Raw genomic sequence first — 13,475 nt, 5'->3', positions numbered from 1 at the left:
ATTTTTGTTTCAACAAAAAAATATATATATCTACATTCGGCTTGCTTACTTTGTCCTGCCGAGATTAGTTCTTTGCTTTGGCTTTCGAGCAGTTTGATGGATTTGTATGAGCGTTCCAAGGCGAGCTCGTGTTCACGCAAATTCGCTCTAAACCAGGGGCTGTCGGTGACGCAGTCGGCAAATTCCAAAGGTTTCAAAACCATCACTGATTTACCAAAATCAAGAAAACGACAAATTCGGTTGTTTATTTATTTGTTTATTTGTTTATTTTTTCAAACGTTCAACTGGCCGTAACACAAGCGAGCGCGCACTCGTGTGTCAAAACGGCGCGAATGCACTTGAAAAGTGCCGATGCGTTTCGCGAAGGTCGATACGTCCTACGGTACTACTACGTAATCGCATCAAATACCGTAGCATGGCAGAACCTGAACATTGTTTATGACTTTCAAATTTGAAAATATATGGCAAATTTCATTTTGAAAATTTTCACTCTCAAATCCACACTAATCTGCCATTAGCATTGGAAATATTATCCAAAGTGATAAATATAAAACAAAACAACAATTTAAATTTCCCCCCAGTTAATAATTTTTGAAATTACAAACCAACTTTTTAAACTATTGAACAACGAACTAATTCATTTACGTTCACTAACAATCTTTTATCAACAGCAAGGTAACGTTCATTCATCATTTTACGCGAATTTACTCGATCAAGTTGGACTGGAGTCAACAATTCAATTTTTCTTTCTCAATAAATAATTTTCAACAAACAAAGTATTCAATTTGAAGTTTGCTGCTTTTAAATTCTTCACACTTCTTCCATTTGTCTTCTTCTTCATCTTCTTCCATTACCACTCCTATCATAATATATATCACTGCGTTAAAACCTGGTTAAAGAAATGAAAATGAACATATTCATCAAAATTCACAAACTGCAATTTGTGAATCATTTTATTTAAAAAATCAACAAAAAAGCTTTGAATGAAATTCAAAAAAAAGATATATACACACACACACATATATATAAGGTAATAAAATTTGAAATAAAATGCAGACAGAACTGTTTAAATCAAAAACTGCTGCCCCAAAACTATTCAACAAGACAATGAACAACAAATCCACCTACTTACTCTTCAAGCACTACATATAAGGAATTCTGATTTAAAAAACAACAATGTTTAATACTTCTTTAAATGTTAAAGCCAAAAAACAGAAACACTATAAACAGTAAATAAACAAATCAAGTACAAGTAAAGCAGTATTATGACAATGTCAGTTTCATGACTATTTTTATAACTTTTTCTCTAGCTCTGTATGCCAACTGAATCAACTAATCTTGCCCAATTCAACTTTCTTGTACAACTGAGATGCGGTAAAAAAGAACGAATCAATCAAACCAGCCACAGTGAAAGTTCCACCAATAATAGCGCATATCTAATAATTAAAAAACCACTGAAACAAAATTAAAATACAAAATTTCAAATAAAACATAAACAGCATACAGAAGTTAAGAAAATGTATAACGGTTGACGCCGTTCGTGGTACTTCACAGTGATTGGAGTGAAATCGTATCGAAACCACAACGTTGGATTTGTCTGACCAGTAAAAGACATTTCTATGTAAGTCTGTAAAAGGAAATCTAAATTCATGTGCTACCATTATATCACAAAACAGATTATAAATATAAAAAGTTTTAAAACAATTCTCAAAAAGTGAAAGAGAAAGATAAAAGCAAATTGACTTACTTTACGTGCATATGTATACTGATACGCATGCTTCATGTTCCCAGCAATATTCTCGTAAACTGTAGGGACAATTTTCAATATATAATCATACGAGAAAGGGACTAAAAAGAAAAAATTTCTTCTTTCCACTGAGTGCATTCAAACTGAATCATCTTTTACACAAATGTAGAAAATAAAATAAAACTACATATGAAACACACTTACAATTATCCACGGGTGAATCTAACACCTCTGCGTTCATCAATGGATTAAAATTTCCTGGTAGATTGTATTCCTAAATCAACAAGAAATTTAATATTATGTATAAAAAGCATAACAAAAAGATGCACCATAACGTCATCGCCAAACCTGACACCATGAATCACATGTCGTAAGTCTACGAATACAGGTTGAATTTTTGCGGAGTGAGTAGAAAGATGAAAATTGCCCGGTACCTAGATTAGTCACATCAGGAAAAAATATTTTAAACAAAAACTATTAAAATTCAAAACGAAAATTACACTCAACACATGCGTAAATACATTAACGCAAATATTATATAGATTTGCTCGTGCGTCTAAACATATTATTTAGGAAAATTTTTAATAAATATTTATTCAATTTATTCATGTTCATTTCAATATATATTTTTATTTTATATAAAGTGCAATATTTACACAACGGCTTCTACCAGCTTACATTTCTAATCGGTAAATCTCCGACAAACTATTTTCATTATTTAACGTATGAATTGTACAGCTACTACACTATATATGCAGATCGCATATTAAACAAATTGCAGTCTGTCAAAAGTATATTTCATTTTTAAATAAAATGCTACAGACAAGATTACTGAAAAGTAATATGCCAATTTATTTTTGTTAAAAGAGAACTTGCTCATGCACACTAGAATTTAAAAGCAAAATATACAGCAAATACTTGATTTTCAATTTTACTGTAGTAAACCAACTGCCAGTTTGCTTTATTCCAAAAATCAAATCTGAATCAAAAGAATTTAACTGGAAATATTCATAAAAATTATAACATTTTATTACCAGTGTTTTATACATGAAGTTTAAATGTGATACGTACTGTAAAAATATTAATAATACACCATCTCGGAAACCAATTAAAACAAAATCTTCACAATATCAAACAAAAAAATCATTCATACTGCAAATACTTAAATAATATTCAAACATCTTACTTTACTTATTCGAAATGTAGCTTCTATTCTACATCCACCAGTATGAACTGGATGCTTAACCACGTTTTCAATAAAACCGACTTCGTGACGACCATTTTCATCCTGAATATCTAAGCCCAAATCTAAAAATGAAAAATATGATAATAGAAGACAGTCTATTTGACGCCATGCTTTTATTTATTTCCCAACGTACGTACAATCACATCCTAACGCTAGCAGAGTGGCATTGAGAAAAACGGGAATCACTTCAACTACATCAGGATTACTTACGAACATTTCACTGATTCTACAAAAAAAGACTTTTTGAATTCCCTTGAAAAATCAAAAATATAACAAAGTTCATACATTTCCACTTTCAAAAACTGCAATAATTCAGAAACAAATAAATAGCTGATAAAAATCAAAGAAAAAATTGATATCACGGCACCTGTTGTAGTGGGTTGAGTTAAATCTTTCGGAACTTTACGATAAATGTCAAACCTAAAACAATCAGTTATCAACTTCTCTTTGAACTTCGTCATATTTTCTTCTTACCGTTCCAAACCCATCTTTCTCAAATGAAATAGTCTATCATGAATGTAAAAAAAAATTAAACAATACGCAGCAATAACAAATAAATAAATACGGAAACACTGAATAACAGTACAAGCTAAACAAAAACTGAATGGATCAAATCGTGTTATTTATTTATTTTCCAGACACAGTTACAAAGAAGTATAAATAATTCATCCTTCAGCAGCTTCTTCTTGCTCTTTCGTCGTTCTGGTGTATACTAGTTGACTGCTGTGTTTCACCACTTGTTTAATTAAACCTTAAAATGCAATTTGTGTTTTCTTGAATGATCATGTTATCAACTTAACGATACCTTTACTGTGTAATTCACGCAAAGCTGCTTTAGCCAAAGATACTCTAATCTTCAGTCGTTCACTGAAAATGAAAAGTTGAAAAATACGAAATCAAGGAAGTAATTTTTACCTGAGAACAGATGGTGTAATCAGTTTGTAGTTGGTCACTTCTTTGTATAACTTTTCATAAGTTGCCGGATCAAATAATACCATGTTGTTCAACTTATCACGCACTTTTCCTTTGGACCACTTCTGTAACAACAATTTAAAAGATTACAAAATAAAAATAACCAAAAACACTAAATCAGTGAGATGAACCTTCTTCTTAGCTTTTCCGCCTCCGCCTCCCTCTTTACGCTGCTTAGCTGGAGCTTTACCTCCTTTCACTTCTTTTCCCGGTTTCGCTGCCTTTTTTGGAGGCTAAAAATATTCATATTTTATAAACTATAACAGTTAAAAAATCTTTCTCTTACCATAATGCACCTCTAATGGTAATAACTTCGCTAAAACAAAAAGTTACTGTTAAAGAATTCTTCATAAAACATAACTTTCGTATATAAATGCGGACATTTTTCCAGATAATGTTTTAAAGTTTTATGTAAAGAAAACTGCTTGTTAATTAAATGCTTCAACAGTCAACTTAGACAAAATTTCTTGAAATTAAATCACTTTCTACGAACTTCTAAAGTAAATAACATAATTTAGCCCATATAATTTAAAAACTCAACTAGTTTCTAAACTTTAAAAACGAAATTTCAGATAATAATCATTACAGAGATTCACTATACTTATATTCACTGGAAACAAATAGCAACATAAAACAGCCACAGCAATATTACAGAAAATAAAAGTGCATTTATCTTTGATAATCAACCTAAAATTTCAAAACTTATTACTAATGCGACATGTCGCGGCATACGTTTAATAATTATCTGATACTTCTTATTAGAATAAAAAGAATAATACTGACATACGCACAAAAATTTAGATGACAAGATGCAATAAAATAAAAAACCACTACAGTATACTAAAAAGCAATGAAGTCTTGATTTAGCAAACTTGGCAAGCTACAGTATCTACGTACTGTATCAATTGCATACTTTTGCAAATTGTTCTACTTAAAGTTTCTTAAATATGAAAAATTTGAATGAAATTGAAAATAATATTGCTCAGAAGTATTTAATTTTAATATATTTTTATAAGTGTTTTTCTTATGTTTTAAACATCTCAACACATTTTAATTAAATGTTTATTAAATATTAATAACTTCTTCATTTTAATATGCGAGAACATAGTATAAGTTAAACATTGAGTTAATAATCTAAATAATGTGATAACTTACCAGTTATATCAAATTTTTTACAATGCTACTTAATTAGCATATAAGTACAGTTTGAAACATTGCATTTTGAGAAGTTTGTGTTGGTTCTCGGAAATGTTTTGCCCTTAACGAAATAAGTAAAGAGAGTATTTGCCAAGCTGTTTAATGAAAACAGTAACGAAATGAAATTGCAATATTTCACAATCAGACGAGTGTTTAGCTTTAATTTTATAGATTTGAATGCATCATGAGGAATAATTATGTTTTTGAATTGGATCGGAGAGTGGTCGCTCTGATCATGAACGACATTGGCTTCCATGCAGCTTCTACAATTGCTTTGGATGGATTAAGCCGCGTTTTCAGTGAACGAATGCGAGTATTGTGCAAAGCTGTTGCTCTGTTTGCCGCTCACGGTTAAGTTTAGCACTAAAATTTTTTCTTGTTTTCTTTTTTTGTTCATTCTTTTAAAATTTGAATAATGAAAATAATTAATTCAATATTATTTAGCTGGAAGAACGAAACCTGTTCTCGAAGATGTTGGTTTGGCATTTTCGTGGATGGGAATTTCGCTTCGCGAAATTGTCGATTATTGTGCTCAAACCAAACCCACTTCTGTGCTGTTGAAAGTAATCATTTTTTTGTTGTATCGGTAAAAGATAATTTCGGAATTTCAAATTTTCTGGAGTAATAGTTAACCGTAATAATAATTATTTATTGCTATGCTTTAACGTTGAAATTTTAATGTTTAGTTGGATTTTCTAAAATTAATTTGTTGAGAAGCTTCGATATGGAAATTCTAGTATGTCGATGGACATATTGTCATTTTATTTGTAAATTAACCATGCATATTTATGTAATTTTCTAATTTATTGAATTGTTGTTGTTGTTTTTTAGATTCCACGCTTTCCTGTCAGACGTCCTAGAAAACTGAAATTTGGAAACGACAGTGTCGACAGTGATGGAAGATTGGCTTGCATACCTGAATCTTTGCCTGATCCTTCACTGGAGACTGAAGTTTCGAAAGTGAAGGTTGAATCCATTGAAACTGCCGATGAAGAATTAAAAATGTCCATAACGGGTAAAGGCACAAAGTATGTTTTTCATTTTTTTCTAACTACCGAAAAAAATTTGATTTGTCAGTGTTCAAAGAGTAATGATTGAAATGATTGAACGTCAGTGTTCTTAGTATTGGTGAAATGTAGTATACGAAAATTTGTATAACATTGAAACTTTTTCTCTTATAATTTGATTTTTGGACGTTTATTTCGATGATTGAGAAAATTATATGCAGTTTTGTTTTATTATGTTTCATTTTAGGATAGATTAAAGTATATTTTCATTGATTTAAATATTTGATTAACAGTCATATTGGCTGGAGAAGGATTGTTGCTGTTGTAATTTTTTCATTTAATTTATTCAATTTTTTTCTTGTTTCTTTTTGTTTTGTACAAGATGTTATTTGTTGTTATAGTTTTCGGGATATTATTGACTGGGAATCGATGGATGCAATCTCTTTGGGTCTCGTGGATCACTCAGCAGTCAACGTGCATAAAGTATGCGCAGTCACAGAAAAAGAAGAATATGATTATGAAGAAAAATTGGATGAAGGAAGAGAAACTGAAGAAAGTTATGGAAGAGAGAAACGAAGGGAGATTTTTGAGAATAAGAATTATCAAGCGAATGTAAAATTACAGCCGGTGGTTTCCAAATCTAAGTCGTCCAAATCGAAAAACAAGAAGAATAAGAAGCAAGACCGAAATTTCATGTTACCGGCTTCAAGTGCGAATATCGAAGCTTCAATTGAGACAATAATTAGCAGTGCTTTGAGTGAAGTTTCAGGAAATTCTGAAACAAAATTGGATATACCAACTGCAGCAGTAACAGTGACACCAGATGATGATAAAGAACAACTAGAAGGTGAAGAAATAGATACAGCAGAAGATACGACAAGCGGTTCGCAGTCATCACAGTCGTTCGCCATTGTGGAAGATCAGACACATGACGAACCGGGACGGCCAGTTGTGCTTACTTTACGTTCAATCAGTGAGAAGCGTAAGGCGATGGATATGACCGAGCCGGATGTGGAACCGGTGAAAAAGAAAAAGAAGAAGAAGAAGAAGCACCACGACAACAGTGAAGCAATGGTCACTTCCATTAGCGAGGCGGTTCCGTCGACATCCGTTGCTGAAGCGGTTGGTGCCATGAAGCTGCGTATCAAAATTTCAAATTTGTCTTTGGATTTCGATGTGAATGAGAAGAAGAAGAAGAAGAAGGAGAAGAAAAAGAGGAAGAAAGAGAAAGAAAGAAAGAACAGACACGTAGAATATGTGGACGAGGAAGAAGAAAATCAAGCGCATACAGAGATGAAAGTGCCCAAGTTGATCATCAAATGGCAAAGTGAAGATGAAGCGGTTGTTTCAGTGAAGCAAGAAGAAACATCTTTACAAGCTGAAATGGAGGTCGATGATGCCGGTGGAACAATAGCTTCGGATCCATCTTACTGTAGCAATTTGCCAGCTTCTGCGGAACAGGTCCATTTATCAAATGTGGGCAGATTTCCACAACAGCCAACAGAAACGGTACATTCAACGCAGTCTTTGTTTTTGCTTTTTATTTAAATAACGGCTATTTTTCATGGATGATTTTTTCTTTTTTTATTTATTAGGAAACGAATGAAACAACGGACGATGATTGGTATTGCCCGTATTGTTTTTTGGGTGAACGGAAAGGTGTGGCCATGGTCGGCTGTGATGGCTGTGATAATTGGTTTCATTATGATTGTGCTGGTGTGATCACAGAGCCACCATCCAATGAACCGTGGTATTGCAACGGTTGCTCCGGCGTCAGGTCGCGTGTGGCGACCACGTCAGGTGCTGTGCCTGCGTTGAGCTTAGCGTTGAAAAAAGTTGCCAACGGCAGTTTGAAGAAAAAAAAGAAGAAGCGGACGTGAACAGTGTTGTTAGCTTATGTTTTTCCGTGTATATATTTTCTCTCTGTATTTTGTTGACTTGTAACCTTTTTGTATTTCACAATTGGTGCTTCTTGCTTTGAAAATTGCTCACTCTGATAATTGAAGCGGGCAACATTAAAACATTTGAACAAATCTGAAAAGTCAGCGCACGATTAACTGCCGTTATAGTCGATTAATAATCGAAATATTTAGATGGCTGTTCGGTGAGGGAAGATCAGATTCCTGAGAGAAGCGGTCCGTAAGACTGTTTTTACGAGGGTATTATGCTTGAGGTAGTTGGTTATTCTGAATATTTCCTAGCTGACACTATTTCCAGCAACCAATGAACACATAGTCAGGAACAGAACAACACCGTTGTAAACGAAGTAAGACAGAGATGGAAACGTATGGAATTTAGCTTGAACAATGACACATTTATTCATATCAGATTCACTCAGCGAAATCCGATGAGTCCCAGCAGCGGCCTCATCTACAGGTAACGGCGATATAGTACTACAATGACTCATCTATCTTGAGCTTGTCACCGATTTCTGAAACCACAGAAAAACTGATTGGAATGAATGAATGATTCATTTCAAAGTTCGTAACTGAACACTAACCATAACAATCATGAAATCTTTGTTATATCCGTGGATGACATGCCATTCGCACATTATATAATATCTAGAGAAGTTTATCATGGATAAAAAACAGGAAATAACTGATCGAAAACAGCGCATAGCAGAGAATCTGTAAAGAGCGATGTCAACCGTGAAACTTCGAAAAAAAACTCACCATAGTAGATGGCAGGCACATTGATAAAATTGAAAACCGTTGTGGAAATCGAAAATTGGTTTGTAAGTACATTCATGGGTAATAGAATCATTAATAATAATATAAATTCCAAGACGAAAAACAAGCTCCAATAGCACTATGATCATGAACCTGACAAATGATTGAACAGAATTGATCACCACAGGACGAATATGCTGAAAATCAAGTACCCATGGGATAACGAATACGCTAACAAAAATTTCAACTATTAGTTGACGCTGTTAGATGTAACTTTTATTAGTTGTGTCTTGCTTGAACTGAAACAACGCAGATATGAATGCTTCATACTAGTGTTATTGTTGCAATAAAAACTGTATGTAATTTTTAGTAGTGGTTGATGGATATTGCATTGATTAATGCGTGCTTCCTTGACTGGAATAACGTAGTCAAAATTGTTGATTGCAATGATGAAACAAAACAATAATTTTATTTAAAATGAACGTCATATTTATGATGAACTCCATAGAAGTGATGTGAATTTCAATGAAATTCATTAAAATGAAAAAATATGATATTTAAAATAAGCAATTTTTATAATTTATAAATGATACAGTGTTTCACATATCAATACTGAAATAATAAAATGAAAATTTAACAAAATAAGTTATGATTATTATTGAGTTATTAAATGTGTAATAGAAAAAAGAATGAATCATTCAGTTTTCACTATGAATGATTGCACGGCATTCATTCCTGCATCTGCAACATTCACAGTTTTCTTCAGTCTTGGTTTATACATTTGTACACTTTTCTCATTGACTCGAAATTTCATTTCAGCAGTATATTCTACATATAATCCCGATTTCGGCTTTTCACGTTCAATCTGTATCAACATTACAAGCTGCTTTGGTTTTTTCTCTTGTTCTACGTGTCTGTCCAATTCTTCATTTAATACATTTTCACTTTGTTCCATCTCACAGTTCTCTGACACTGCATCTGTCACAGGTTCACTCAAATCATTCTCGACATCCTTACTTACAGCCTTAATTCTAAAATACAGTTTTTTTTATTGTTTTCACACTATGTGTACAAAATTATGCACAATTTATAGTAGTGAGAAATTGAAATAAATATCTTTGAAAGATTATTATTTAATTTACTTCAACAACAAATGCTTACTTAAAAAATTATAGATTTTTTAATTGAAAGTATTATAATTATCAGAATAAAAAAAATTAACCTGCGGTAGAAGTAGAACAGCAAGAAGCATGCCATGAAAAGGTTCAAGCATTGCAGAAAATCGTCGATACTGTCCAGGAGAGTATCCATTCTTGACACTGAGGTGTGTTTGAATGAAAAAATTTATATATCAAAAATTTATTTAAACAATTTTTAATTTAAAATGTTGTTCATCATTTTAAACAACAACTTTAAAGTAAAATGATCTTATTTTTACGCATTTTAAACTAGTGTAAAATATGCATAATTAATCTTGTTATCGTATGAAATGAAATTACGAAAAAAAAATTTATTTTATGAACATTGACAAAGTTGCACCATCATGAAATTACAGTTCACATTTGTGTGTTTTCTTCTGCTACTCAATTTCAAATTTACTGTAGAACAAAGTTTCAGTTTTTCAAATATGCACTGAAGAAATATAATTCTTTCAAAATATAACAATCTTAAAACAAAAATATTAGAGAAACCGAAAAACAGAAGCTTCATGAAAGGGTCCTCCGACGTTAATTATTGAAGCTGTTCCTTTTATCGCTGATGACCGCTTCTGCAAGAACCATTTTATCAGTCAGCGAATACTTCATTGTAAAGATTATGTTTTTTCAGAAGATGTTCACTTTTCGACATATTTTTCCATTAAGAAAGTACAGTAAATGCTGTTTTACATTTTTGTACAGTTAGCATGCTTTTCCAAGTTTGTTAGTGCATTTATCACTATGAGAAATAATACTGAGCAATTAATTTTATTATCATTACACTACAATTTTTTTCTTTCAATATAAAGAGAATTGATGCCGCTAAATTTATAATTTAAACGTTAAATAAATTGATTTCAAAATTTGCAATTCTCAACGATTTTACTGTTATTGGGTAATAAATTTCAAATCTGTCATTTCTAAAAAAGCATCATTTGAAATGAAGAAAATATTATTATTACTTACTACTTAAATGATAAATAATGAATATCAAGAACCAATTTTAACAAGCACCATTGAAGTAACAATAATAATGACAATCATGGCAAGTTTAAACAAGCATATAGGTACGGAGTCCAAATTATGAAGAGAATATTTTCATGTGCATCTTAAATTAATAATTTTGGAAAAGTCGTGCTGCTGCTACACCGAAAAATGGCAGTAGGTAATCCAAAACAAAGCAACATACTAAAGTGCACATTTTCTTTTACTTATCTTCATAGTGGCACTTATTTCACAAATATGGACATTTTAATAGAAACTGGATACATTAATCCATCAAAAAATGAACAAAACGCTATTCAGAATAGACAAAAGTATAAATATTAGAAGCATAAATTCTTTTCTTTCTTTAAAAGCAATTAGAAAGATCATATTATGGACAATTTTCAACTTGAGCAGCAATTTCATTAAAACGCGTAAATATGTCGTTATTTTCAATGCAAACTGCCATCGCAGGTTCTCTGGATTGATTTTTCTAAATTGTACAATATGAGTTTATTTAAATATTGTTATCATGAATCAAGATCTTACAAAATATGGTTTGTCTACATGACAGATTACACTTCCTGGATCTGAAACTGCCCAGTTAGTGTCATCTGCTTCGAGATTCGTGTTATGACCATTAATCACACCTGGACTTTTCAATAAGCGAATATGCCTTTCAGGAACCCTGCAATCACCTTTTAATTTATTGTCTCTCCTTGACCACACCTTTATTGTCTTTTTCAAAGCTTTTACGATGACTTTTTTGTAAATTTCTAAAGAGTTATTTTTATTGAACATAATTAGCCGTTCTTTATTACATTTAATATGAATAAGTTTTGCAGTATTGAATTTTCCATTTAAATCACATTAAATAGCATCTCAGTAATTGAAATTAAAATTTTAGATCTCACTTTTAACATTCTGAAAAGTAGAGCATTTACAACTTTTCCCTTCCTACTTGAATGTACAGGGCAGATACAAGTATGAAATTTTCGTAATTTCCTCTTTTTTGTACAACCAAATTTTATTTTCTGAATTGTGATTTTTCTAATACGGTTTTTTTAATTAAAATAAAATTTAAAAGAAATCTGAAAATGAATCTTTTTGCTTTATTATGTTGAAAGTTTCTTTTTTTATAATTAAAATCAAATCTGTAAAAAAATTAATTGGAATTTATGCAACTGTTTGTACTTACCATATTTAGATGACTCTGATTTGCTGTAAATGTGAACAGTTACAGGAGCTGCAGGATTTTGGGTACGAATTGAACGTTTTGATGTGAATGGTGGTATAATTGGCGTTTGCCCTTCCGCTAATTTTTTAAAATATGGCATTCCAGCAGTTTCTGTCTCCGGAATATCATTGTAATGTATCATAGGTTGTACAAGCAGTAATGACGCAGCTAAAGAACTGGAAGTTGACAAAAAGAAACTATTTTTATAATCTTATTATTATTTTTTACTCACTAGAACAATTTATATTAGCTTTATGTATCTCTGCTAATGATCATTTTCTGAAAATCTGGATCATCTATTATGCGGTAGAAGTTAGCATTTTATAGTATTTTTATAAATTCATAAATTTCTTTTTTTTACTCCTACATTTTATGTTTTTAATTGACTTAAATTATGTGCAAGCACATTTCTGCATAAAATCTTTACATTTATTGATTCATTGAAGTTCTGGAAAATTACTATTTGTCTTCAATCTATGTAATCGTTTCAGATATTTCAATACATACCTATTGCATTTATTTGGGATTCAGAGATAGTTAGACATATTAATAAATGTCCTCTAGCATTCTCTGCTGCCGGCCATGTATATGGTGTTTTTGCTGTTGGAAATCCTGGTATGGTATGGACAACCCACGCTGCAGAATCCACATTTGCAGTTGTTCGTACAATTATTACTCCTGTAATATAAGCATAAAATTTGTATTCAAATGCTTTGAAATGTTACAAAAATATTTTTTGCACAACCTTTGCTGTTAGATTTGGTTTTTACATTTGGGACTGCTGGTGGAACATTGTTGTATGCAAGAAATTTTATATCATTATTGGCTTGCACGACATGCTCTAAAGTTGCAGCAAATGAATGCCCTGCATTGTTGCTGAGTGGAACTGCACCGTCATCCCAATTTCCTGCCGCACTTGCAAGGATAATTTTGCCGGTATTTTGCCCAGGAGCTTTGTATACTATAGCCCTATATTTATACTGAACGCTTCTTAATTAACTGTACTGATATATTTTTTAAAAATTTTGGATCACCAGGAACGCTGTTATCGACAGGAAATCATATTTTATTACATTATCTGTAATATGAGGGATGGTCCCAGTTGGGCTCAATTTTATTCCCATTCGGTCCCACTGTTCATTTATTGGTCGTTGTCCTCGCTATTTTATTAGTCCGTAATCTCGCTATTTTATTAGACCGTAAAGTCTTTTTCGTAT

The 13,475-nt window shown here is 31.8% G+C and overlaps 4 protein-coding genes across 4 annotated transcripts; 1 reads left to right on the top strand and 3 right to left on the bottom strand.

Annotated features, from left to right (window-relative positions):
* Positions 1–49: 49 nt before the first annotated feature.
* On the bottom strand, positions 50–203 carry Tsp_06276 (endoplasmic reticulum-Golgi intermediate compartment protein 1; the record flags this gene model as incomplete). The annotated part of the gene is made up of 1 exon (XM_003378301.1): positions 50–203. A coding segment is annotated over exon 1 (154 nt), but the record flags the coding sequence as incomplete, so codon positions are not given.
* A 1,277-nt stretch (positions 204–1,480) lies between these two features.
* Tsp_06277 (40S ribosomal protein S25) lies at positions 1,481–4,254 on the bottom strand. Its single transcript, XM_003378300.1, has 10 exons — positions 4,252–4,254; positions 4,097–4,198; positions 3,909–4,030; positions 3,799–3,860; positions 3,468–3,582; positions 3,131–3,219; positions 2,934–3,055; positions 1,952–2,021; positions 1,748–1,848; positions 1,481–1,627 (listed from the first exon to the last, which is right to left on the bottom strand). The coding sequence occupies exons 1-10, from the start codon at positions 4,252–4,254 to the stop codon at positions 1,481–1,483; spliced, it is 933 nt and encodes a 310-aa protein (XP_003378348.1).
* A 658-nt stretch (positions 4,255–4,912) lies between these two features.
* Tsp_06278 (putative transcription initiation factor TFIID subunit 3) lies at positions 4,913–8,312 on the top strand. The gene is made up of 7 exons (XM_003378299.1): positions 4,913–4,953; positions 5,334–5,512; positions 5,607–5,725; positions 5,994–6,190; positions 6,571–7,678; positions 7,765–8,017; positions 8,263–8,312. The coding sequence occupies exons 1-7, from the start codon at positions 4,913–4,915 to the stop codon at positions 8,310–8,312; spliced, it is 1,947 nt and encodes a 648-aa protein (XP_003378347.1).
* Positions 8,313–9,447: 1,135 nt separating this feature from the next.
* Positions 9,448–13,382, bottom strand: Tsp_06279 (deoxyribonuclease II family protein). Its single transcript, XM_003378298.1, has 10 exons — positions 13,300–13,382; positions 13,004–13,248; positions 12,766–12,936; positions 12,220–12,426; positions 11,601–11,797; positions 11,431–11,514; positions 10,533–10,609; positions 10,064–10,160; positions 9,551–9,865; positions 9,448–9,453 (listed from the first exon to the last, which is right to left on the bottom strand). Exons 1-10 carry the CDS (start codon positions 13,380–13,382, stop codon positions 9,448–9,450), a joined length of 1,482 nt encoding a protein of 493 aa, XP_003378346.1.
* Between the last annotated feature and the right edge of the window lie 93 nt (positions 13,383–13,475).

The sequence above is a fragment of the Trichinella spiralis genome (assembly GCF_000181795.1).
Source record: "Trichinella spiralis strain ISS 195 chromosome Unknown Scfld4, whole genome shotgun sequence".
In the NCBI taxonomy this organism is placed as follows: domain Eukaryota; kingdom Metazoa; phylum Nematoda; class Enoplea; order Trichinellida; family Trichinellidae; genus Trichinella; species Trichinella spiralis.
This window is presented reverse-complemented; position numbering and strand designations above follow the sequence as displayed.

What these genes read in the sequence shown, in the direction of transcription:
- Tsp_06278 (XM_003378299.1), top strand. Translation starts at nt 4,913, where the DNA reads ATGAAAAATTTGAATGAAATTGAAAATAATATTGCTCAGAA. An exon ending in GAAAATAATATTGCTCAGAA is followed by an intron (nt 4,954 to 5,333) that starts GTATTTAATTTT and finishes TTAATTTTATAG; the next exon opens with ATTTGAATGCATCATGAGGA. An exon ending in TGCTCTGTTTGCCGCTCACG is followed by an intron (nt 5,513 to 5,606) that starts GTTAAGTTTAGC and finishes AATATTATTTAG; the next exon opens with CTGGAAGAACGAAACCTGTT.
- Tsp_06277 (XM_003378300.1), bottom strand. An exon ending in GCGTGAATTACACAGTAAAG is followed by an intron (nt 3,583 to 3,798) that starts GTATCGTTAAGT and finishes GTTTTTGTTTAG; the next exon opens with CTTGTACTGTTATTCAGTGT. An exon ending in AGAAAGATGGGTTTGGAACG is followed by an intron (nt 3,220 to 3,467) that starts GTAAGAAGAAAA and finishes CTTTTTTTGTAG; the next exon opens with AATCAGTGAAATGTTCGTAA.
- Tsp_06279 (XM_003378298.1), bottom strand. Translation starts at nt 13,382, where the DNA reads ATGGGAATAAAATTGAGCCCAACTGGGACCATCCCTCATATTACAGAT. An exon ending in CATGAAGCTTCTGTTTTTCG is followed by an intron (nt 10,161 to 10,532) that starts GTTTCTCTAATA and finishes AACACACCTCAG; the next exon opens with TGTCAAGAATGGATACTCTC. An exon ending in CTGTTCTACTTCTACCGCAG is followed by an intron (nt 9,866 to 10,063) that starts GTTAATTTTTTT and finishes TTTAGAATTAAG; the next exon opens with GCTGTAAGTAAGGATGTCGA.